Here is a 24,793-nt window from a genome sequence, read left to right as displayed (position 1 = left end):
TCACATCTCTGTGTGAATGAGAGATTTCTGGAAGAGGCCTGATGTGGAGGTAACAAATTGCAGGTTCCGCTGAGCTGAAATGACATCAGCTCTGGATCCCTGTGTGTGAAAGGAGTATCTGCTGGGATCCAGGTAATCGCAGTGGTCGTTGATTGTCCCAGTCCCCAGGAAGCTTGGCAGGTCTTACTCCCGGCTTTCTGTGTTGATGCCGATTCGCGCCCGTTGCGAGCACTGTGAGTCACGGTCACCTATGGTTGGCTGCTGGGTGACAACAGAGTGAGTACTTGCAACAAAACAAACATTGCTGTTGACCACTGGAATTCAGAGGCTGGGGTTCAGCTGGGTAGTGAAGAGTCACGGGGCTCCTTGTTGAAGCTCTGAAGGAGAGACTCTGGACTGAAGGTCTCCCTTACTTTGGGACTGGGCCTGGGTGATACTCTGCAAAGCATTTATCTTCATTTTTAGGATCATGATGATTATCTGACTGTCCCTTTTGTTGTCTTTTTTTTTGAATATGCCTTTAAAACTGGTTGCTGTTTGCATCTAAAACACATTCTGCAGTCATGTGAGGAGCAAGTTGAGTGCAAAGGGCGGTCATACTCTTGTTGGGAGGTAGATGGTTGGGAGGATGGAACCCAAAGCATCTCAGCAGTGGTGTTGCTTCAGAAACCTTCACCAAAGTGCTTTTCCCCTATTTCACCCCAGAATTCCTTATTCCCATCATACGGTAGCATACGGTACTCATGTTAAAGATCGGGCCACACCTCCTTTGGTGTGCATTCTCTTCTAAATGCTGCACGCTTCACCCAGTGATGTCACATGCTCAGAGCTGAGCATCATTCGCTTGATTCCACCCAGAGCCCAGATACCCAGATGCCTAGACAGCAGACCCAGCTTACTCTCTCCTCACCTCTCCACAGGTGGCTAATGTGGCACAGTGGGAATCATGCACAGGTCCCCAGTGTGGTAAAACACCCTCCAGTATCAGTGGGTCAAGCCACTTTAGATAAAGCACCAGCAAACAAAGGAAAAAGAAGCAATTAAAAAATGTAAATGATATTCAGCAAAGTACTACCAAAGCTGAGGATGACACTGTAGCTGTTATTAGGAGAACTGGACGGTAAGGATTTTCAGGCTCAAGAATCAGGAAACATGGACTTCGATGTTTAATTACGGTGCGTGTCTGAGAGACGTTTGGCTCAGCGGGCAGCTGATAGTCTCAGAAGAGAAACTTCTGCATCCTTTATTATACACTGACAGCTGGTGTTAGGTCCAAGGTCACCCTTGATTTGTAGGCAGGGGACATTGTGCAGAAGTTGGCCCTTTGCCAGGGCATTCTGGGAAGACCTGCGGTTTTCCTGTGTCTAGGGAACACCTGAAAAAATAATGCGCACATTCTCTCTTGTATATGTTTAGAGAGTGTATATAACAATTTTTATTTTGGATTATGGAAACATCAGATGTTATCGGTACCATTAGATGGTGCTCCTTACACCGGGTTGTGTGTCTCCATTGCAGTGGCCTTTGACACAAGTTCTGAACTGAAGTCCTGCTATAACTTCCAGCTTTGTGAAGCTCAAGATGTACAATTTTTCTTGAGACTGGTTCACGGAGGTGCTGCTTCACTTTTGTGGTCATTGTTGAGGCCGCACTTCTGTTGTGTTTAGCAACTATATTTGTGCTGATAACTAATCTCTCTGTGTTCAGTGCTGCATGGATGACATCCAGCAGTACATAGCTGTTGCTTTTTGAATTTAAATTCATATGGAAATAGCATATAAGCGGCAAATAACCCAAGCTAAAATACACAAAAGAGGGAACCAACAGGGTGATTGTAAACGTCATTATAAAAAAGTATATTAAGCAGATTAATGGTGATGGTTATTAAGGGTCATGCAGTATGTAATGGGAGCCTAGGTGTATCTGTCTTGGAGGGAAGCGCCCTGATATTCAGAAGTCCTTTGGCATGACTATCTGAGAAGTCCTGGGGCTATCTGCTGGTCCACATCCCAGTTCCCACATGCAGGGCTGACTGTAGAATTGTGAATGGCAGTTAAAAGGTGAACAGAGGTTTCTTCTGTTCGCCCTGATTCCAAATCACCCAAGCAGTGATGTTCGTTGAAGGACAGATAAATTGTGTGACCTTAGAAAACAAGACGAGGTTTTATTGGGTAGCACATCACGCGGGGATGTTACGCAATGTCTCAAGTAGAACACATATGGACATTTGGAGAGAAACCAGAAGCTCTTGCCAGGGATTTGCCATGGAGTCGGCTAGGGAGGTGACTTAGCTTCCAGATAATTAATCTAACATCTACAGGCCTTGCAAAGGAGTGTGTCTCAGGTTTCCTTGGCTTCCTTCTGAGTTCTGCTACTTGGCCTAACAGTGAGGATTTATAAGGCAATTAAGATACAGAGAGAGATCTGGGATCTGAATGTTATATAGAACCATTTTTAGCTGTTGAAAGGCTGAACAGTCTGCGCTTAGCAACAGACAGCAAAGACTACACTGTATTTGACTCTCCCTGCCGGCCCCTGGAGGATGGGCTCCCCCTTTGAGTCTGGTCCCTCCCAAGGTTTCTTCCTTCTAGGGAGTTTTTCCTTGCCACTGTCGCCTATGGCTTACTCACTGGGGGCTTTGGGTGGGGATGCTGTAAAGCGCTTTGGGACAATGTAATGTTGTGATAATGCGCTATACAAAAATAAATTTGTTGTTGTTGTTGTTGCATGTAATGTCTGGACTGTCTAAAGATCATTAAGAAAATTAGGTGCCGTAAAAGTAAGATATCCAGCCAAATATTCAAGGCAGAAACCACTAAGGTAATCCATTCTTTAGCAAAGAAATTTATTCAGACAATACATTTCCAGTTTCCAACAGTAAAACCAGCATTTTACATAAATCATTATAAAGATGTTTCAGGGGTGCTCTTGTCTGAGTTCAGCAAAGTGAAGTAAATTTCATCAGTATTTTGTCATATAGTTTTTTTAAAATTAATTTTTCCAGTTTTATTAGCTTGAAGCAACATTCCTGATATGTGAAAAAAAAATAATTCAGTCACTTGTCCGCACACAGTATTTACATTAAAACAAATACGCCCAGCTGTCAGTCATGGGTGATGTACCTTAGTGATGCGCGGGTCGTCTCGTAACCCGCAGACCCCGGGTTGGGGCCGGTAAATAAATTGTCACTTTATTTGCGGGGCGGGTTGTGGCGGGTCATTAAAAACAAAATTAAATAAAAAATTCTGTATGTTGCGTGCAATTCCCTATAGCCTATATAAAATATTTGGGAATATCTATTTTCATATTTTATTAAGTTCTTTGATAAGGTTACGTCACGTGACAAGTCACGAAAGCGCCAAGCAGTAGTGATGCGCAGGTCGTCTCGTAACCCGCGGAGCCCGCGGGTCGGGTTGGGGCGGCTAAAGAAATTGTCACTTTATTTGCGGGGCGGGCTGGGGCGGGCCAAATAATTTCATAAAAGCGAAAAATACCCGACCCGCGCATCACTAATGTACCTGTCATTAATGTATGCTTATCCTGTTGGAGCAGAAGTTCACCTAAACATTATAACATCTGTGTCTTTTTCCTTACAGCCGTTTAGTTTTCCTGCAGAAATTGGGATCACGAGGACGGTATCATGCCTGTGGCGTCGGCCAGCTCCGATTCTGGTGAGTCAGCACCGTCCTTCATTTTCCCAATCCAGCGGTCCAGCAGAGGCAGAGCCGCCCAGTACTGTTAAATGGGCTACCTGCCACTGTAGCTCTGTGGGGGGGTGGGGGTGGCACTCGGTCTGGAAGGTAAGCCAGATTTGGGTCATACGGCTTATTCTGGTGCATCCGGTGCCCATACGGCCACGTATAGAGGGGCTGTGTGTTAATGTTGGTGCAGCATTGTTCCTGCTGGTGCGGATCTCAGGATGGTGCAGTGGTGTCTCTGATGGAGGGTGTCACATACAGTGTCTGACTTAACAGCTGCAGTGCACTCACAGTTGTTTCTTCCAAAAAGCTAATTTCATGTATATTGTTCTTACTTTGTGCCACAATGTCTGGGTACAGTACAGTTTTTTTCTAATTATACATCACTTTTAAGATGGATGGATGGATGGATGGGTTAAGAACATCCAACTAATGGACGACTCATACTTATGAACTGACTTATGAAGCCTATTGTATAACAAATTCAAGTTAAATTCAGTGGCCCGTGATAATGGACATAGTCACATAGTACTTTAAGTGGCTTCAGCGGTTCATTGGCTCGAGGTACAATACTGTACCATATGCAGTCACTTTTATTATTACTGCATTATAATAATTATTATTATGTACTATATTCCATTATCCATCCATCCATCCATCCATCCATGTACTATATTATGATTTTTCCAAATTACCTACAGATTCGACTTAAAGACAAACTTAGGGAACAGATCTTCTTTATAACCGGGGAACTGCCTGTAGGTAGCTATATAAATACACGAGTCTTTATTGTCACTGCAAAGAGCAATGAAATGTCATTCAGCAGCACTTCAGCTAGCCAGCAGTACAGCCTATACAATATGCAAAGGAAAGGACAATAAATAGAGAGACACACAAGGGCAAGTGCTGAAATGCACAATATACAAAGGAATACTAGAAATATACCTACAGTATTTGTGGAACAGTGCGAAATGGTAACAGTCAAAGAGGTGCAAATAGCATTTCCCCAGGATTCTAATTGAATAATACCATTATCTCCATGAACAGGACATCAAACTGCTGTAACTCATGGATAAATCAAGCAATTAGCCCGCTATTTATGTATCCGGTTGTTGTAGCTAATTGCTGTGCACCAATCGAGTGTCATGAAGTGGAGTGCACTGGATGCTGCAGTGTCATTTTGCAGTCTAGGAAGATGAGTGTTCGACCAGGATGGGGTCGATGTGACACAAACACAAAAATAAAGGAGATAGTTTGACAGGGGAAGAAAAAACCAAACGCCCTTCAGTTTAATTATATTAAATTTATTTTTATACTGCACCTTTCCTGAAATACAACAAAGCCGTCTCCACTATGTATTTGGCAAAGGATCAAGTAACATGACAAGCAGAGTTCATTAGCCTATACATATAGCAGTGAGTAATATAATACAGTTTGGGCAGTCGGAGTAGGTAGAAAAGACTAGAACAAAATTTAGGGGGGGGGGGGGGGGGGGGGGGCGGGTAAAAGTCATACAGGAAAACATAACAAGCTCCCTGGGGAGGCCAACTGCAAAGGTACGGAGAAGCATGGAAGCGTTATGTGAGTGAAAATGAGGAGCAGTGGGGTGGCCTTCCTCTGGGCTTTCTGGTATATGTGAACAGAGCGATGTGAATACGGTGATGTGAACACGGTGATGTGAAGCGGACATGCTGTTGATGGGGCTGGGGAGCTGGGGGCTGGAGCTGAACTATCAGGAAGCATGAGGAAAAGGCAACCCATGAGAGTGCAGACGTACGTCCATAGCAAACGGACATGATGCATCTCCTCCATTTTTAGAGAAGAATTGTTATTCAATAAATCAATTTCCACATTTTGTCGGTGTCATGTTTCATGCAGTATTATTTAAAGGGACTCTTTCATCGTGGTCTTTTTCTATTTTGCCTGGGAAAACCAGGTCCAGGGTTTCGCTACCCTGCGCAAAGTTTACGTGAGGCTTATTGGGGAATTCGCCGACGGAAAGTGCAGATTGGAATAACGTTTGTGCGGATTCTGAAGCGGGTGATGCCAAGCTGAGTAATTTCTCATAGATTCTCTGAAACTTCACCTGCTGTATCCCCTGCAGAGGTCCCTCATTTAGGTCGTGGACTGGCATCTGAACGCACAGAACATATAGAGAGGCCTAGTCCAGCTCCAGATTCACCCGTAACTGACTGGTCCTGGCTGTTCTGGTACCCTAGATGAGATCCTGCTTACCCCCCCCCCCCCTCCCATTCACCCCCATAGTTTCCCCAGACCTCTGTTTAAAGGCTGACATACTAGTAATAAGATTTATTTATTTTTGTGAGCTGTTTCATTTTGATATTTTCTGTTAGTTAATGGCTTTCAGCATCCACTGATTTTAATACACCAATTCCCCTTTATCCAAACGTCAAAGGTCTTACCATGCGTTTCATTGTAATGGTAGCATATTATGTTAGAAAACACAGGAGGAACGGTTGTTGGTAATTGTTGAAAATATACTTTATTTGGTAACGCTTTACATTAACTGTATAATGCATTCATCATGCATTCAGAGAACATTCATAGACAGCATGTACTGTAAGTATAGCTTAAAGGGCCAGTTCACCCCAAAGCTGAAAAGGTTACGTTTTACGGCAGGGGTCACCAACCTTTTTGAAACTGAGAGCTACTTCACAGGTACTGAGCCATACGAAGGGCTACCAGTTTGATACACTCTTCTTAAATAGCAAATCTGCTCAGTTTACCTTTAGTTATATATTATTATTAATGATTGATACTCATCTATGTGAAGACACTGATCACGTTTACGATTTTATTAGCAACTATTTTAGACTCTGCTCACTCGTGAGTTGTGCTATTTTTAGAACAGGTCTGCGGGCGACTCATGTGGTCCTTGGGGGCATCCTGGTGCCTATGGGCACCATGTTGGTGATCCTTGGTTTACGGGGGCTTTAGTGCTGTCTATCCATCTAGATTGTTATGCTGGGAGTTGCCTAGTTTTTGGAGATATCAGCCGTAGAAATTCAGGCTTCTCTCAAATATAATGGGAGTGAATGACGTTCCTTCTGTAGCGTTTGAAGTGCCAAAAAATACATTTGAAAAATGTCCAGCAGCAATGTCTCTTACCAGAAATAATGATCTGGTTACTCAAGATAAATCACAGACTTTGTAGTGAGCAACTACTACTGGATTCCACCCCCCGATCATATCACTGCACAGATGAAATTACGGGGCTGCTCATGCTTGTATCTTCTGCTTGGTGATATGCACATTGTGCACTAAAGCCTCACTAAAACACATATTTTTTTCATCCCTTTAACATCCAAACATACATCCCCAGCTTTAATATACATTAACAACAAACATTTTATGATAATAAACATTTATAATTGTATTATCGTATAATGTTTGCTATGTTATGTTAAGGTATACGGTAACACTTTCTATGAAGTCCCCTTTTATAATGCATCACACATGCCCTCATAATGCATTATAATGCATTCATAAAGTATTAGAAACATGGTTATAACCATTTATAAAAAGGCATAACACATTATAGCCGTGTATAATGCATTATGAATGCTCTATGAAACCCTCATATATAAAACATTATAGACACCTACATAATGTTATTACGTTATTAAGAAAAACTGGATTATTATTACGTTTTACTAGTAGTTGCTTCCGAAGAATCTGAATTATGATCCATTTTGCCAACCTGTGTCTTGTGGTGGGGGGGAAATTCTCCAGTCTTTCATTAAGGTTATAGTGTTTTCATAGAGTGCTGGGAAATTCATTGAGCTAGAAAAAGAACATGAAATGGTTAGACCCCCAACACAGGGGAAATTCCAAATGTGAAATCAGTCAGAATATAACCCGTCACTCTATCTCACTGTTTGCCAAATTCACAATTTTGACAAAGTCTCTGCATTCTTAATTCATTCATTAGAAAGACTGAGCAACTGAGAAAAAGACTTTGAGTGTTTCCTTTCAGTGTGAAATCAGCAGCTTTGAGTAATGGATTGTTCAGTGTGTGACAGCCAGAGGGCACTGAGGTACACAGCGAGCACGGAGTTAGTAACGGCCAAAGGCTACACACTGGCTAGACATTCCACATCACAACGGGAGGGATATCTTTATTTGGTATAACTAGCTAGTTCTCATCACCAGCTGGTTTCAGATTAGTTGACCATGGCAAAATGTTCATCCACAATGTAGTCAGAATTTATCAAAAGGCATGTATCAGTTTCAAATGTAACCTTAAAGCTTAATGGGGTAGCTTCATGGTATAATGGTATAACTTCTGTAGTGCTATAAGATGCATGAAAAACGTTTGTTACCAGGGACACGTCAGGATAATAAATAGAAGAAGTCATACAGCCTTTATGTCCAGGTGACAGAATAGCTGACCTCATTGTAAGATACACACACTGTTTACAGGGCAGCAGCAGCAAAGTCTGTTTGCAGATAATGTAGCTGATATTATCCGACTGGCAGGCCATAGCTGGGACAGAACAATTTATAGTGTGATTATGTCCAGCTGAATGGCTTATAGTGGCTACTGGATGCTGCTATGGTGCAGTAATTTTTCACAGTGCAATAGTTAGTCCATACAGAGGCAATTTATCATGCCAGTCAATTGACTTGTCTACCCATAGGTGTCCCTTTTTAGTGACCTTATTTATTCTAGGCTACAGGTAGCTTGTTAGGTAGCATGCATATTTTGAATAGGAAGACAGGCTGTCACTGAGAGCACTAGCTTTGAGGGCACCAATATCACAGGCAGACACGGATCTATCTTCTCCAGCAGCTCATGTCCGTGGAGTGAGAAATCACTGATGTTCCACCAGTCCATCATCCACATGTGAGGATTTGGGGAAACTTTTCATGAGCAGCAGGATCTTCTTGTTTCAGTTCCATTTTTGCACGTTGTGTTCATCTCCTAGTGCTCGTAGGGTGCTTCTTTCTGTGCGGCTGGAAGCAGCTTCACATTCCTCTCATAGAGTCGCTCCCCTCAAACCGCTAACACATACAGTACACAGCCCATGCTTTCAGGCTCTTTCTGCATGAGAGGTTTCGGTCGAAGGCCGGATACAGGTACCAAAAATGTGTTTCACATCGATACCTTCTTCAGAAATGCGATGCTTTGAGCACATTTCATTGTTAACAGAACCAGCGCCATTTTCTTCCACGGTAAGATTCTGGGTAATATTTATGCTGAACTTCAGGCAATCTGGGATTTGTAAGGCCGACAGGCTGTCAACCCACACTGAAGCATTAGCCTGTTTCTGATCCATTCCTGTGTCTCTGCACCTGCAGTAACAGGAGCGTGGGGGGTGGGGGCTGTTTAACTAGTCTGCCCGCATCCGGGGGTCTTTCATGTCAGGCAGAGTGTCCACATAGCAGGTCCCCATGAGACATACTCGGCGGAGTTAGCATTCCGCGCGTCACAAACATATGCTGCCGTACGGCCTGTGAGCCAGCCAGGTCGGTCACGTTTCTTCTGGGGTTTTTCCCACTACGTGAGCAGCAACGTCGATTTGATGTGTCATTGTCTGCCGACATCGGTGTGTTATTCTGATGTAGCTCCCTGCGCTGAGAGCGGCCCGAAAAGTCTGCAGGAGGAGAAGCTTTTCGCAGAGTAGATCACCTTTCCTTCCGCTCGAGGGGTGCCCCGCTTCAGTGATTCTCATTCCAAGGTGACTGCTCTTCCTGCTACCAAGCAGTGAACTGCTTCAAGTTCACAGAAGCCTCTGCCATTACTGGTATAAATGGCCAGCGTTTCCACCTCAATTATTTTAGACACTCATTGGTTGATTTCTGCAGTCTCCTGCCCATTACCCTTTCTTGCCCTACATAAACATTTATGATGTATGTTCTTCAAAGGGTGAATGGGCTTGAGGTGCCTTGTACATAGTTTCTTTGCAATCTTCTTCAAGCATAATCTGCATCATCTTATTCCATGGACAACTCTGCTGTGCTCACTGACAAGCACTCTTCAATTAATGTTCAATTTATGTTAAATTCAGAATCAGAATCAATCAATCTGAATCAGTATCAGAATCAGAATCTGGCGTTTGGTTTAACAGTATAATTGCAGAAACTACCATCTTTTCAGAGTAAAGTCTATGCCGACCTGCAGTGTGCATAAGGATTTCTTAATAATAACTCACCATGTAATTCACGATCAAGAACTGAGGCTGATTTGTAGATAGGCGTCGTGTTGATAGCATTCCTCAATAACTGCAGTAGGCACGACACTTATTGCTGGTGGAACCAGCTAGTTACAGTATGGAGACAAAAAACGGAATCCGGACTGCTGCAGAGAACAGAGTTTAAGCACCACTCCCAAATCACCACGCAACCATCATGCAAATTAATGTAGATTAGGCTGAGTAGATAACATCCTACTGAAAAGAGTGCCCCAATAAAGCTCATCAGTCCTTTGAGTCATTTTTATTATTTTTTTTTCCATTTGAATTTTTAATTTTAATTTTAAGGTGCCAGTCTGTTTTGTCTGATTGATGTCAGCCGCACAGATGATAACGTTTATGGCTTTTGGAGACTGGTGCAATCTAATTAAAATGCAAGTCTGCGGCCAGCCATATATATATATATATATTTTTATAAATAATTGCAGTTCAGTTCAACTCTGCAAGTCTCTTTACCTGCAGCCCCAGCATGGGTGTAGGCTGCAATGAAGAATATTAAGACACATCAGCGACCATTTCTATATTAATGAATATCAAAGTGCTTATGTTTGTCCAGCAGAGCACAGTCACAGATAAATATTCTTTAAATTAATTCTTGTAATGGCACGATCTCTTTAAGATGCACATGATTTGAAATCAGGGAACTGCGGGGAAACGGAAAAGCACTCAGTGCATATATTTCATATGTTGTTTAAAGAGACTATTTAGTGTAGCGAATTTTTTGCCAGGTGCCAAAGATATCTGTAAATGTCAGTCCTTGTAAAGCATTGGAATATTTTTTGCCAATGATTGCTTCTATTTATTGTTAATATTATGGGCATGTCACTGCTCAGCACTGCCATATTGAAGAGGAAAATGAGTAACCATGTTTTTAAAAATGAGTCCGACAGCAGCAGAGTAGTCTCCCTCATCCCTGCTGTATTCCTAGGTATAAAAAAAACCTTAAAAATATGCATAGGAACAAGTATCCCTGGATGAAGGCCTAGACAGCCCTAGGTAGTGTCTTTAGTGGATAAAGACTGACAATCTTCCCCAAAGTTGTCAAAGAGACATAATGTCTTTGATGCCAAAGACGAGTGCGGCTGTTCTTCTGTTTGCATTATTACAGTGATATTAACCGTTTTACCGAAGACGGGACCTCAGCATTATGGCTCAGTGTGTGGCACTTCTGCCCCACACCTCTCGACTCTAAGGCTTGGACTTGGCCTCTGCGCTTCGTGTGCGGAGTTTGCCTGGGTTTCATCCAGGTTCTCTGGTGTCCGCATGCAGTCCAGGGAAATCTGCTTAAGCTGATTGGTGTCTCTGAATTGCCCACAGTGTGTCGATATATGTGCCTTGTCACGGGCCACAACCTCCTGTTCATCCTTGTGCCTGGGATGGACTCCAGCTCCCCTGACAATAAGCGATGAGTAGTACTGATATATAGCCATAATTTTGGGCATAGGCAAACATGCCAGTACATAGTGTGTTTAAAAGGAGAATCTCAGTTGATCTAAGGAAGACATTTTGTTGATAATGACAGTTCTTAGTGCAATGCCAGTGGTGCATAGTTTCAAGACTATCAATGAAACTTCATTTTGTCATTGAAATCTGAATCAATGTTTACTATTGGGAAGCTGCTGGAGACTTATTGGAAGCTGTTTTTGATTAAAAACAATGTCATTACCCCCAAGATACTGTATGAGCTGCTTTCGTAGCCATCTACTTCCAGTAAAGGCTTTTTAAATGTCATTTTAGCAAAAGGTGGGTCTCAGTAAGTTCAAATGGTATATGCTGTCATCAGGGTCACAATACACTCCATGGAACCTCTCTGTAACCAGACAGATGCAGTTTTGAAAACAATTAGGTTCGTTGTTCCCATTGAAAGACTGTTTACAGGATGTTGGATGAAACTGTGAGCTGCAGTCCATTTAAATTGATCGAAGGTGAAATGATGTTGATTGAATTCAATGTTTGGGTGTTTTGGAGCAATGAAAGTTTCTTAGTTATTGATGCCCAGCCAGAGAGACTCTTCTTAAGTTTGATCTCCCAGAGAGACCTCACCACCTCTGGGTTTGGCCCTTTACAGAATTATAGAGCTTTCTGGTAGAGGCAGTGAAGACCTTGCATCAAACTGGACAGAATCATCTGAATAGTGTACAGAAAAAACTTAAAGTAATTCATAGTCAGTGCTTTTGGATGTAGAACTGAAATTAATTGCACGGTATTATATCAGATTGATTGTTAGAACCCTGAAAATATAACCAATTTACTTCAGCTTTATCTTTAACGTGACGTCCAAGTTTAGAACGGATTTAATCTAAAGCAAATGGGGAGATAACACCATGGCTTCTGCATCCTTCTGTCTGTTTGTTTATGACACCTGCTTGCAAGGCTGTGCCCAGCATAATAATGATGGGCGCGTGATTGGTTGGCTCCTCCAGAATGCCCCGCCCACCAGCCCCATCATACTCCGCCCCCCATTTTTCCGTCTGTCAGAGACGGGCAGAGAGGCTCAGTCAAACCGCACAGAAGTGAGAGGCGGAGAGGGAGACACAAAGGCAGCGTGAGGAGCTGCACCGCTGCGCTGCCTCGCTCGCTCGCTGACATCTGGCCGTGACATGGCCAGTAGCCCTCCCAGGCGGCTCTCGCTGGAAGAGGCGGAGTCCCAGAACTCCTCGGAAAGCCTGGAGCTGAAAGCAGGTGGGCAAGGGGTTAGCAAAAAGTGGGGGAAGAGGGGACTGCAGGTGCTTGAGAGTTGTCCATCTGTCCCAGCTAAACTTTAGCCAAATGACAAAGGAGGACTTACTTGTTTACTCTATAGAGGCAGAGGAAGGTAAGACAGAAGTGCCTCATAGGTACCAGGAATAAAATTAAGGGTTGTGCTTAGTGCGTGAGAGATGACACAGGTAGGGGAATGTACTGTACGTAGGTCCGATCGCACAGGCAGGGTGGGCTGCTTCGATGCTGCCATCTGTTTAATCACTGCTGGTCAGCTTTGTGGGCGGTTTGTGGATGTCAGCGTCATTATGTGTGGTTTGCAGCATTCTTTCTGTACGGGGAAACTGAGAATGCGGCTCCGCGGAAGCCTGGCTGGGGCAGTGAGGGATGTGGTCACCCTGTGAAGCTGGACCTGAGGTGTAAAGTAGCCTGCAAAACGAGAGTCTGTGGCAGTGCCAAGCCCTGTGCACACGGCAGCGCTTTCACAAGCAATCTCACTGGATCTATGAAATGTGTTATAAATTACTGAGGTAAATATTCACCTTTTAAGTGCTTAATATGTGAATGCAATGTAGATTGTCTCAACAAGATAAATTCCCCCAGGAGAATGGGAACACATGCATGCACACACACACACACACACACACACACACACACACACACACACACACACATGCACGGACACACAGGTGTGTAATTATTTCTTTGTGAGGACTGCTGCATTCATTTCTCCATTCATTTCTGTGGGGAAAACTATAATCCTAACATGACAATCATAACCCCTACCCAGCCCTAAGCTTAACCATGAGTAACCGAACAAAATACTTTTGGTATTTTTGCTTTTTTGATTGCAGTCACAGATCTTTGTGGGGACCTGAAAAATGGTCCCCACAATGTCAAAATAATAGGTTTTTATTACATTATGGGGGAAATTTGGTCCCCATAATATAATATAAACCTAATCCATACACACATACACAGATTATGTACCTATATCTTTGTGGGTCCATTCATTTCTGTAGGCAAAACCCTAACCCCAACAATGACATCCTTAACCCCTACCCATCCCTAACCTTAACCATAAGGAAGGTTGATTGCAGTCACAGATATATTCTCACAAATTGCAAATGCAAGTGTGAGGATGTACAGCATGATGTTCTGTGAACTTCCCAGAGCTCATTTCAGTTTGCCATCTCTTGCCCATTACAAATGACATATTTCTGGTGTGTGTGATATTCAGACATTTGTATTGGTTATTGGAGCCTTAATAGTCCGTGTATCTGTCATTGATGGAATGAATGATGTGGGAATGGTGGGCAAATCAGTGAAAAGGTCACAATAGATGAGGATGGTGGCCTTCACACTTTCTGCAGACATCGCCTCAGCATCACTGCCACTGTATCCAGGGGCTGGGTGTGCTGCTGGAAAACCGGCATCGCCATAGTGATAGTGAAAACACAGAAGGCCATCGAGTATTGTCACGATTGTTCCGGCAAAAGCCAGCACATATGCATTATGTATGGGGGTCTGAGGGTGCATTTTCTCAGGAGCGTTTTTAGTGGAGTGTTCCTCTGAATTTCGGGAAGCATTTTACTGCTTACCGTGCTCATCATGTGGATGAACTTCTGTAATAACTCACAGGATTTCCACTGACTTTAAAGGCCATCTGGCTCAGCACATGCATAACGCACAAGTAATAGACAGCAAACTGCTGTCATTCTTATTATCATCGTGACGTAGGTTGTAACAGATTCCCACTGAGATTAATTTAATTGACTAAAAGAATCAGCAGCAGACAGCGTTGTCCATGCTGTCGAACAGCACGGGGCAACTCAGCTCCACTGTACTCAACGGGGCTTGAATGGCCCAATCAAAGGATCAAATGCAGGTGAAAAACGCTAAAGTAGGCTTATCTCTCTTTTTTTTACCTTTTGATTTCCTGATTTAGCATTCCGATCACCTATGATCAAAGTGATATCTTTTTTTTCTGGTGTTAGTTCCAGAAGATCTTTAGGTCTTCATAAAACAAACAGAAAAGCTTCTCTTCTGCTGCCTGAGACGCTTACTGGGATATCAGCACGAAGATGCAAACTCAACACACAGCGTTGGGGGCAGCATCCAGAGCACCAACCTTGGAGGGTTTTTTATGAAGAATATTTTCCCATCAGAAAAAAAACAATAGTAATCAATGACAACATACATAAATTATTTCTCTCTTTATTGTTTCTTGACGGGACACTAAAAGGACACCCAGATCATTTCACCATTTGATTCCCCCTTTGCCTTATTTCCAGAGCTGGTTAGTGGTTAATTCATTCCTTAATTGTCAGTGTGTCCCGGTAAGAAACGCCAGCATGTGGGCGGGTCTGTGAGAGCGATGCTGTTGCCAGGCAGCCCTTGCGTCGTCCGTGCTCTGTTTGTGTGCTTGCTGTTGTCGATAAAGCTTTGTGTTAGCATTCTCATCCTGCTCTCCAACTGAAGGCCGAGAAGGTGTTGCTGCTGATCAATGATGTAGCTAACGAATGAACGGGTCTCCGCTGCGTTTACACTAATTACGCGATGGTAACGGAGACGACCTCGTTACATGCTGTCTGGCGCCGCCTAAATTCACACACGCTGTTGCTCATTTAAGTAAGGCTCAGCATCATTGGGGTCGCTATAATTAAGAACGTTACAGATGCTTGTATCGCGCTGTTAAAAATATGTCTTTTTATGATCCAGTCACCCCCAGCTGTGTTAAATTATCTTCATTAATATTCCATTTTTACTACTAAGTGAAACATGTCAAAGCTGCCTGTGTTTGGAGATGTAATGCACTATTACTCTTTTTGACAGTGTTTCTGGGGTTGGAAAATGAATACTGCAGGTGTCTGAGAGGGGTGGGAACTTAGAGTGTGGCGACAGTCTGCAGTCAGCTGCTGTGCTGCTGGAAGTGCCAGGGAATTAAGTTTAATGCGAACGGAGAGGAACTCAGCTGCTGTGCCGCCTCATTGGGACTACCGGCAAAACATTCATTTATGAAGTTATACTTAGAACACAGACACTTAATGAAACGCAAAAGGCACTTTCTGTAAGAAATGGCCTGGCGACATCGCTCATGGGCTCTCTGGGTACCTTTTGAAGTGATTGACAGCAACACCTTCAACAGATTCATTGCTGGGAATGTTCACCTTGTTTATTCAACGTGGAACCTGAGCGATTGTCCAGGGAGACGGAGAACAGCTTGTTCCCTGAGTCAGATGGCTGTGTTTTCCTCTGTTTTCTTGTTGGGTCGGCTGTGTTTTGTTTCTCGGGGATGTTGCCCTTAACGGTGTTGGTTTTCGTGGGATTCTGAGTGACGGGACGGTGGACTCTGCCAAATGCCAAGATTGATACTGACAGAACGGTTGGGTTTCTTCGCCGGTGGCAATTAAACCGAAACGGCTTTAACAGACAGCTGAAGCGAGGTGTCAGCTGAGGCGTTACCATGTCAAGGATCTCAAGGTCCATGTCCAGTTCTTTGTTCTCCTGCTGTACTGTATGTATTTCACCTTTAGATTTCACTGTTGCTGTGTCCAAACTGCTGAAGGCCCTGTTTTGACAGCCTCGTGGAAATGCTCTGTGCTTGTGAACAGCACCCACAGAATGTTGTTACCCATAATAATCTATTGTGGCAGTTTTTTTCTGGGGGGGTGTTGTCTGTGTAACCAAACTGTAATTAAACCCCTGCCTTTCGCTGTCTTAATCCACAGCTCTCTTATTTCAAGCTTATTACCTTTCCAAGCTGCTTGCTGCAGTGTAGAAGCCAATCATTAATATTACAGTTGCTATTCTGAAATTTGCCTGGCGCTGCCGTGTTGCCTGGGACTCACGTTGTGGGACGCCCCCGAGGGGACAGCCACTCCCGTCCCGCTCTGCTGTGGATGTCAACATTACTGTTTAGCTGAGACTCACCGTGACTCTTTGCCCGACTTCCTTCATCGTGAAGCAGCATACTTCCAATTGCACGACCAAAGCAATGACATAGGTCGTCGCTACAAGAAATCGACAGAGTCCTGCAACAGAATGGAAATGTCAGTGTGGGTGATCCGTACTTTGTCAGCATTAACACTGATAATGTTATTGAAAATAGTTGAAAAACTAAGAATCCAACACAGTCCTGCAGTTCCTGACTGTCTTTATGATTACTGACACAGTGAAGCACCCTTATTGGTCAGGAACGGAAGGCAGTGGGGAAACAGGCAGGCTGGGGGCAGTTTTTACTTTGCTTTTCCCTGCTTTATTTTGGTAATCAGCTGATGTTTAAGAAGTGGTTTGCTGTAGAAAGGGGAAGGGACGGGATTTTGAGTTGAAATCCGATTTCTAATAGTAAGATGTGCTAGAATATGTTATTAAATATACAACATAAAGTTTAAAAAAAACTTCTGCCTGTGAATGTTTTGAAGGTGCCAGATAATTTAAAATATAGAATATAATAAAAAAGCAGAAAAAGGCAAAACTCTATCTGCTCTGAGAAAAGCAAAGCTGAATAACACTGATTACACGCTGTCACATTAGTTAGCCAGCGGATCAGCCTGCTGTCCTGTAATAATGCCCCAAAGTGAGGGGAAAATCACATAGCCTGCTGCTCAATATGCTGTATACTTATGAGACTAAAAACAGCAACAATACCACTTATATCCTAGAATATACAGTAACACTTTAATTAAGGCCATGTTTTTAGTAATTTATAAACACATTCATAACAAATAATAATGCATTCATAAAGCATTATAAACATGGCTATTATTACGCATTATGAATGCTATATGAAGCTCTCATCTAAAACACACTATAGATACCATTATATTGCATTATAATGGTCAGTATACAAGCATTAAGGATGATTTGTAGTGCATTTATAGTGCTTTATAAATGAGAGCTTCACAGGGCAGATATAATGCATAATAAACATGGCTATAATGTGTTATGCTTTCTGATTAATATTTATAGCCATGTTTATAATGCTTTATGAATGCACTATAATTCATTATGAATGTGTTTATAAATTACTAAAAGCATAGCCTTAAGTACAGTGTTACCGAATATACATTTTGTGCCTGGATATTAGTATATATAGCAACATTTGCTACATGCTGTTAAATAAATACGTATCGTTTAATATTTATACATATGTTATGACAGAAAATTGCTCATCTGCTCACTATACTGAACAGAATATCAGCCTGGTCGCACTGTTTTCACCATGCTGACAAAATAATCGCCCTTACAGATCTCCATGCACCATACTCACATAGTACAACATGCATCATGATGTTCTTCAGAGCTTTTAGTGGACTGGGTCAAGAATGTGTTTCCTGGTGCTGGAGGACCCACACATACCCCTTTAAGAATCTACCTGAATGGACGACAACAAGGAGAAAGCATGCAAGCTAATGTCCACCCACTTCTGCTCACTTTTTCCTGTCCTTGGAGCTGTGGTAGATGGATCCATGCTGCAAAGCGCAGGTGTTCTTGTTAGCTTGCACCAAAAATATACATACTTTTGATTTTCCTTTCAGGAAACTTGGATATCTTATTCATGGATGCTGGTATTTTTTAACTTAACTGTTTATGTGATTTATATTGTGCTTTTATGATTCATCTGCAGACATAATAACTCCGTCACACCTAAAAATGTATATTTTTTCAACCGCATCCTTTACCGTTATTTGTTCCTCTCATGTTGACTGATCTCATCGTTTTATGGTTGGATTGACTAATTAATGGGTCTGACTATATAAAAACTCGGCAGTCATTTGATTTAAAAAAATGACCACATTGACGTCGCACCAAGCCAAGTGCTGACAGTGCTTGTAGGTGTGAGCTGGAGACTGACTAAGGAATATTACAGTAAAACTACCTAATATAATTGAAGTTTGGCAGACAGGAGAGTCTTGAACCAAAGATCTTGGTTGGCATTCGGCTTCAGTATCACCACATCATTCAGTATCCAAACCCGAAACGTGACCTCGCAAGAGGTATGAGGCTATTCCCTGTGGGCATTGCGTCCATATGTCCCTGCGTTCTTTTCAAACTGGCTGTTGCTTGCTAAACAAGATCATTAGTCTAAGCTTTTCCTTGAGGGGGTGACACAAAGGGACACTTCTCAGGAAGACATAGGGCCTCTTATGACCCAGTGACAGCAGGGCAGAGCTTGACGCTCCCACCCCCCGCTATCCTCCTACCCAGACCCTTAGCAACAGGAGGTGGTCGCTGTAGCCGTGCCTCTGCTTCTCTGAGTGATGAAAGGCTCTGCTCTCCTATTGTCTGCATGTACAGAGTGGTGGACAATAGCAGATGCTCACTGGCATTCAACTGTAAATTCCATTCTGTGTGAATATCTATAGAGATGAAGAAAAGGGTTCAGTACTCACAAAATAAGTAAAGATGGAACATCTATTGGTTGTCTGTGATACTCTCTTTCCATCCTTGTTAATTGCTCCAAATAACAGTAATTTATCTAGCTCTGCATTTCCTTAAATATGCTATAATAGCACTGCACAGGACAGGGATGCTAGTTCATCACAGGGCACACGCATGCACGCACTTACAATTTAGATACTCCGATTCACCAAACCACCTGTGTTTGGAGGAAGCCTGGATATCTGGAGGAAACCCACACGGTGCGTGGGGAACGTATGAAGCCCCCACACACAGAGCTGAAGGCAGCATCCCAGCCCCTCAGTCCCGGAGGTGTCTGGCAACGTTGCTAAACACTGACCCACTGTGCCGCGCCAGGGAGACTGAAAATGAGCGAGCGGGTCGTTATTAGGTGTTGGTTCCCGGAGACCATATAGACGACATTTCTCAAGAACGTCCTGTCTGGGTCCTCAGGCTTCCCAAAGGGAGGTTTATCATTGTGTTGATGTTCGTCCTTCTCTTTTACCTTCAGCCATTCTGAATATTATGGTCTTTTCCAGGGCGCTGGGTCTTTACATAACAGGCCCGAAATAAGGCAGCTGTGAGAGCCGGTAGATGCAGACGGATGTGCAGCTGTGCTGCTCCTCCAGCAGGCGTCTGCTCCGATGGTGGGACTGATGCACAGCTGGGGCGACACTCTGCTCCCAGATATTTGCGAATGTGAAAATGTCATGATCTAAAAGCCAATGATGCATGACAGTTTTTCCAGTGACTGTGAGGCAGTGATATGACAGTAAACGTGCCCCATATTCCATCCATCCATCCCTCCATCTCCCATAACCGATTATCCAGTAGAGGGTGACAGTGAGGCTGGAGCCCATTCAACATGGCACATCTCATCTGACTGAATGCTTTTGGCCTTCAGGAGAATTCTGCACGACACGGGAAAAACATAGAGACTCCACACACAGAGCAGGGGGGAATTTGGACCCCCAGCTCTGGAAACGTGAGGTGACACACAATAATTTTCATAATTCTCCATAATCATCGAGCTGTTTTGCTATGTCGTCTGCCGCTTGCTGTCCCAGTTGCATTGCGATTTTGATGTTGCATTCGTAAATCGCATCGCAGTGCAGCTGAGCTGATGGGAGAACCGAAGCTGCAGCAGAACTCGCATTCGAAGAGAAGGGTCCCTGACAGCTAAAGCTGATATGGAGGCGGCTGAGGTGCTGGGGGGGGGGGCGTGTTTGTGCTGGTCACAAGTATGAGTGGGAAAATTGGTCAAAATCAAACTGATTTTCTGTGGTGATTCTGTGTAACTATGGAAACCGCCCCCCGTTTCCCAGTGTGGTTCACCCCAGGTTTTTGATTGGTGGTTGCTGATTGCCCTCTTTGAGTATTTACTTCATTTCCTGTGGTTCATACTTTTGCAGATCCTTACTGCACTGCAGCTAACTTTATTGCCACATGACAGCATTAAATTAAACACTTGGAATATGATAGTCCACACTGTCTACAGCGCCATACCTCTTCATACGGGGATTTACGATCAGGGGGAATTTATGAAGCCTTTTTAACTTTTTAAGGCATACTCATTAAATGTCGTCTGTTTTGCAATATAAGTATTGCAAAATAAATACAGTCGCCAGCTGGTCCTTGAGTTTCCTTTTTCATAAAACTTGTTTCGTAAACATCTCCTCAAAGAAGCTGGACTTACCTGATATAGAAATCGAGTTCTTTGCATTCCGGAATGTGTGCATTGTGCGCTTCTCCGTCGTCTCCCACTTCCACGCTGTTTTTTTTTGCTCCTTACTTCCAGTCCCAGGGCAGAGTATATAATGGATTGGTATTCTAGTATGGGGACTCCGCGGGTGCAAAAAGCCAGGCAACGGTGTGTGGGTGGAGGGCCACCATCGTGGGGAGGGTGGGGGGACTGGGGCTAATGTCTCTCCACGGGCCATACAAGATGCCAGCTGTAGTCTGATGCTGTCAGCAGGCTCCTTCTCCATCTCTATTACGATCTGTCGGCTGGGGAGGGAAAGATGTGTGTGTGTGTGTGTATGTTTGTGTGTGTGTGTGTGCGTGTGTGTGTGTGTGTGTGTGTGTGTGTGTGCGGGGTGGGTTGTCAGCCCGCAAAATATAATCGCAGAGACATGCTGGAGAGAGAGACGTGGGGGGCTGACCCATTCTCTCTAATTATACACTGTCGCTTTAGGCTGCAGTGAGACTTGTCACTTGTTATATTGATTGTGTGGAAGCAACACTTTCAGAAGTCTCATACATGTTCCAGAAACAAAAAGTGTTTATCTGCAGGATCAGTTTAGCTAGATGGTTTTTAACCTTGTTTGGCCCAAATAGGTTTGGAAATCCCACTTGATGGATACGTCGTTAGTGGAATGCACCCGTCTGAATCTAATTTACTAGGGGTACCAGTCCTCAAGGCTGCTCACGTCTGCACTACCCCGATGCTGGTGTAGGGGGGATTGCAGCATGCGGGCAAACGCGACGAGGCATGCTGGGAGAGGAGTGGCATCTGCAGCGATGCAGGGCAAGCCGAGGCGGCAGGCAACACGAAATGAGGGTAGGGCTGCACTGGGCAGCTGATGCGACGTGCCCAGGCAGCAGCGGAGGTCGTGAGCGACCACGTGGGCTACGTCTCTGTGTCTGCAATCAGAAGGTCGCCGGTTTGAGCCCTGGCCTCAGCAGAACAGTCACATGTCTGTGAGCCCTTGAGTAAGGTCCTTAACCCTCAGCAACCCCCCCCCCCCCCCAGGCTAGAGAGTGCAAGATGGGGTCGGCAAAGGGAAAAGCATTCCAGTGTACCTGTGCTCAGGGCAAACAAAAGATTTATCATTTTTATCTTCATCTCTGGCCTTACGGCAGGGCTGGCAGAGGAAAGAAAAACAAAGTGAACCCCCCCACCCCCATGTGTCCCTGTTTGTAATGAGTAGCTCCCTTTGGGGAAATGCTACTGTTTATATCAGGGTGATGAGTACAATGCAGTCCCCTTGCTGGACCAGAAGATGCATGGCAATGATGGCGGCTGGGATGGGCGGTCGGTTGATAGATTACTTGTTCAGAGAAGAGTTTGACCAATTAATATGTAGCAAATGTGGAGTTTCTTAATGGAGCACTCACACAATCATCAGGAAGGGTGCAGGTGTGGACCTGCTGTATCATGACGGTAATGGATTACTAGCTGTGCACCAGTAATTATCATTAATGAGCGCCTTGTGGGAGTCAAAAACAAACCACTGTCATAAGAGTAGCGTCTGGGATTGTGCATTCTGTTCTTCTAGGAGTTCAAGGCGGCCCACTGAGGCTCAAATATGACCCAGAAAAGATAAGGAAACATTACTGCTGCTGATTACTAACAGGGCATGTGATTTGTCTTTTACGCTAACGCTCAGTGAATGGGGCCTTCCTATTGGACTGTTGGGGAGACCAGGTTGATCGTGTATGTATATGCAGCCACAAAAGTGGCTCAGTGATGCAGCTGGCTAGAAAATCACATGGACCATTCATAACTGACACTAAGCAATGGTTCTATTATTATTTCCCCCTCCTTGTTTAATGCACTACAGTTCCTTATGCACATTTATGGCCAGAAAGGTTTATCTTTTGGACAGTCAGCTTTTAGCAATGTGGCTAAGCTTAATAGCTAATGTTGAAGGCCAAGGATATATATTTGCTTGATCGTTGTCTTACAATAAGCTGGATGTTGTTAGTGATATACCATGACTCTGTATTAAAGTGCCTTTGCTTGAGGAAAGTCACATTTGTTGTATTAGCACAGTGACTGGAGACACTTCCGCAGCCTGCTGTGAGTTGATGACCTGTAAGCTAATGCTAATGATGCTAAGCTCGTCACTGGTGTTGCCTGGTGAGCTTCGCTCCTCTTCCCATCTCCCTTCTCTGCAGCTCTGTGTCTACATGCATGATGATGAGGGTGTTTCTCTCACAGTTTCACCACCGCCTAAGCAGAGAAAGAGGCCTCAGTCCATGGGCTAAGCAAAGCAAGCAATCTGGGGCTAGTGAATCCAGCTAGCGAGGCTAGTGAATCCAGCTAATGGGGCTAGTGAATCCAGCTAGCGGGGCTAGTGAATCCAGCTAGTGGGGCTGGTGAATCCAGCTAGCGGGGCTGGTGAATCCAGCTAATGGGGCTAGTAAATCCAGCTAGCGGGGCTAGTGAATCCAGCTAGTGGGGCTAGCGAATCCAGCTAGTGGGGCTAGTGAATCCAGCTAGCGGGGCTAGTGAATCCAGCTAATGTGGCTAGTGAATCCAGCTAGTGGGGCTAGTGAATGCTTGGCCATTTGCTTCTGCTGGAGTCTCTCATGATGTCTAACAAGGGGTGCTTAAGAGAAAATAGATTTCTGAAAAATTGATTCTTATAAAATGACATGCTGAGCAGAGGGGGCGGCATGTTGGCGCAGTGGTTAGTGCTGTTGTCTTGCACCTCTGGGACCAGCGCTCAAGCCTCTTCCTTAGCTCCTTGTGTGTGGAATTCACATGTTCTCCCCATGTCATTATGGGGTTTCCTCCAGGTACTTCAGTCCCCCCCCGCCCCATAGTCCAAACACATGCAGAGGTTAATTGGAGTTATCAGATTGCCCATAGCGGCATGTGTGCATGAGAGTGTGCCCTGTGTTGGGTTGGTGCCCCATCCTGGGTTCTTTCCAGCCTTGCACCCATAGCCTCTGGGTTTGGTTCCAGACCCTCCACAACCCTGAATAGGACATGCAGTTACAGGAAATGGATGGATGGTTAACAGGCAGTAGCTGTTTCTTCAATCTAGGGGAGGTGCCTGCATGAAGGTTGTGCAGAACATGCCATTTGCCGGTGTTTTTGCTGGAACATTTCAGTGAACAGCAATAACTAACAAAGGCTGGAATAATTTGTCTCAGTAAATCTCATTAAAGGAAATTAAATTTCCCATTCAGCTGTGGGTTTTAACCTGCTATGCACGTACTTGCTAGAATGCTAACAGTGAGAATGCTAACAGCACCGGTCCGATGCGAGAAAGAGGAGAGAACCTCCACAGCATGGACCTCAGATGCTGCCTGGTAGCATGATGACGTTCCGCTACTGCTGGATCCCATTGTTGTAATTACCATAACTGTCCATGTTCCCACTGGCACTATATTTAACAAGAGCAACTATACTGTAACACAATAATGCATCGTGTAGCAAAGCAGCGTAGAGATCTATGTCGGGATGGTCATGGGTTCAGATCCCACAACAAGCAGAGTAATGGCTGGCCCTGTTCTCTGATCCTCACTTCAGTGTCTCTTTGGGCAAAAACATTTACTAAATAAATTAATGCATACATAACAGTAACAGCTGCTACAGTGAGAACAGGAGTGGCGATAAAAACCAAACCTTATATTCTTCCTATGTGCGGATGATGTTCCCTTTATTTCAGGGCAGAACTGATTCCTTTAGGAGCTGGGACACTATTATATGTTGTGTGCATGTTTGTGTGTGTGTTCTTGTGAGTGTCTGCGTTTCTGTGTGTGTGTGCGTCCGTGTGCCCGTGTGTCCATGTGTGTGTATAGTTTTATATAAGATAATGTTATCATTGTGAGGTAGAAATTAACGTTGATGAGACCAGCCTGCTGTATTAAGGCAGCCTGAGAACCTTTACCCAGTGTTACCAGACAAGCTAGATACAAACAGACTCCCATGATTGTTTTTTGCTGTTTCCCCTTTCTTCAAAGAAAAACACTCTCAACTGGGAGCCTGCGACGCGCAGCTCTGTCCCTGCTGTTGAGAAAGTGAGACATGCCTCAATGTACTGC

At 44.1% G+C, this 24,793-nt stretch overlaps 1 protein-coding gene across 7 annotated transcripts in view; it reads left to right on the top strand.

Moving 5' to 3' along the window:
- mpp2b (MAGUK p55 scaffold protein 2b) overlaps positions 1–24,793 on the top strand; it is a 61,395-nt gene that overhangs the window by 9,626 nt on the left and 26,976 nt on the right. For 5 of the 7 annotated variants that reach the window (XM_023820866.2, XM_023820868.2, XM_023820867.2 and 2 more), the window contains exon 2: positions 3,597–3,671. In XM_023820866.2, coding sequence (XP_023676634.1) covers positions 3,641–3,671 — 31 coding nt within the window. In that variant the 5' untranslated portion in view covers positions 3,597–3,640. Of the gene's footprint in view, positions 1–3,596; positions 3,672–12,404; positions 12,596–24,793 lie in introns of those variants that run through there. The other 2 variants (XM_023820865.2, XM_023820864.2) reach the window with 2 other exon arrangements.

This window comes from Paramormyrops kingsleyae, chromosome 5 (assembly GCF_048594095.1).
Source record: "Paramormyrops kingsleyae isolate MSU_618 chromosome 5, PKINGS_0.4, whole genome shotgun sequence".
In the NCBI taxonomy this organism is placed as follows: Eukaryota; Metazoa; Chordata; class Actinopteri; order Osteoglossiformes; family Mormyridae; genus Paramormyrops; species Paramormyrops kingsleyae.
Note: the sequence above shows the minus strand (reverse complement) of the source record. Positions and strands in the feature narration are given on the sequence as shown.